The following is a 1,667-nucleotide window of genomic DNA, read 5'->3' as shown; positions in this document are numbered from 1 at the left end:
GGCCGAGCCCCCTCTGGCTGCCAGGCCACCGGTGTCACCAAGATCGCCCGGTCGGTCATCGCGCCGCTGGCTGAGCACCACGTCTCCGTGCTGATGCTCTCCACCTACCAGACCGACTTCATCCTGGTGAGCGCCGGGCAGGAACGGGGACAGCGGTGCCTGGTCTCACCACGGTGTTGGCTCCGGTGGAGTTGGGGGGGACCCCGCTGTCCTCGGCCGACGGCAAGGACAGGGCTGGCCCTGACCCTGCCTCCCTGGCCAGGTACGGGAGCGCCGGTGGTGATCCACACGCTGGCGGGGGAGTTCGACATCTACAAAGAGGAGAGCGGAGAGTGCGTCCCTGTCACCTGCGACGATGTCAGCAACGGCTTCCTCAAGTCCAAGCCAGGTGAGTGACGCCGTGTCCCGTGTCCCCCAGGGCCACGCCGTTCCCGGGGCCACCCCGTCCCTGCAGGGATGCTCCGACTCCCGCCGAGGTTACCCACGTCCTCGGGGACCCCAGGGCCACTGCTGTGCACCCTGAGGGGTGCCAGGCTGCGGTGGCCACGGGGTGGCACTGCGGTGCTGTCCCCCCCGAGGCTGACGGGTGACTCTCCCCCCTGTCAGCTGCCAGCCCCACGCTGCACCCGGTGCAGAGCCCCCAGACCCGCTTCTGCGTCCTGACCGTGGCCCCCGACACGCTGCCTGCCATCGCCACCATGCTCATCGACGTCCTCTTCTACTCCCACAGGTGGGTCCCAGGGACGGGGACACGGTGGTGACCCCTCGCCCGGTGCCACCTGAACCGTGGTGACGCGTCTCTGTCCTTGCTCCCAGTGGCTTTTCAAGCTCTGGGTGTTCTGCAAACTCGTTTTGCTCTCCTGAGGGTGCCAGGGGCCTGCAGCCACGTGGGTGCCATGGGTCCCACTGCCACCGTGGGACATGGGAGCCCTGAGGTGACGCAGGGGACGAGCTCCCCATTGCAGCAAAGCCTGGGGAGGGAGATTGCAAAGCAGGAGCAGATGGGTGCCAAAGGTGGGAATGGCACTGGGGTGTGGGGATGCTCCTGGCAGGGACATCCCATGACCCCCAGGGTGTGGTCCCTTCTGGTGGCACCTTCCTGCTCCAGAGGCACTGTGGTGCTTTGGGAACGCCCCAGAACCCAGTGTCACCCTGTCCTGCTTGTGGCTGACCCCAGCTGGATGAGCGGCAGATCCTGTGGTAGCTTCCGCTCCTGTCCCTGCCTCCACCCCACCCCGCAGCAGCTCACCCCACAGCACCCCAACATGATGCTCAGAGATGCTCAGTGCCACCACCAAACCGTCCTCCTCCTCCCAATTTTGGGGGTCGTGACCCCTCTCTGTGGCTCTCATGCCCCCTCCTCGCTCCACAGCCCCCCAAGGGAGGCTGGCGCCAACAGCCAGGACCTCGACTCCAGCACCTTCTTCTCCTTCTCCCTCATCGAGGGCTACATCTCCATCGTGATGGATGCCGAAACCCAGAAGCGGTAGGTGCTGTCTGTCTGTCTGTCCATCCCTGCGGCTGGGGGCTCTGGGAAAGGGGGGTTACGCTCAGCCCCCCCTCTCTCAGGTTCCCCAGCGACCTGCTGCTGACCAGCTCGACGGGGGAGCTGTGGCGCATGGTGCGGATCGGGGGGCAACCCCTCGGCTTCGGTAAGCGTGGCTGCG

The 1,667-nt window shown here is 66.5% G+C and overlaps 1 protein-coding gene across 1 annotated transcript in view; it reads left to right on the top strand.

Annotated features, from left to right (window-relative positions):
- Window positions 1-24: 24 nt before the first annotated feature.
- Window positions 25-1,667, top strand: part of GATSL3 (GATS protein-like 3) — a gene marked incomplete at its 5' end in the record, with an annotated part of 1,981 nt that continues 338 nt past the window's right edge. Inside the window, 5 exons of the mRNA XM_010186578.1 lie at window positions 25-131; window positions 261-388; window positions 607-730; window positions 1,373-1,486; window positions 1,570-1,652. Coding sequence (XP_010184880.1) covers window positions 25-131; window positions 261-388; window positions 607-730; window positions 1,373-1,486; window positions 1,570-1,652 — 556 coding nt within the window. The remainder of the gene's footprint in view (window positions 132-260; window positions 389-606; window positions 731-1,372; window positions 1,487-1,569; window positions 1,653-1,667) is intronic.

Source organism: Mesitornis unicolor, unplaced genomic scaffold (genome assembly GCF_000695765.1).
Source record: "Mesitornis unicolor isolate BGI_N332 unplaced genomic scaffold, ASM69576v1 scaffold36386, whole genome shotgun sequence".
Taxonomy (NCBI): Eukaryota; Metazoa; Chordata; class Aves; order Mesitornithiformes; family Mesitornithidae; genus Mesitornis; species Mesitornis unicolor.
This window is presented reverse-complemented; position numbering and strand designations above follow the sequence as displayed.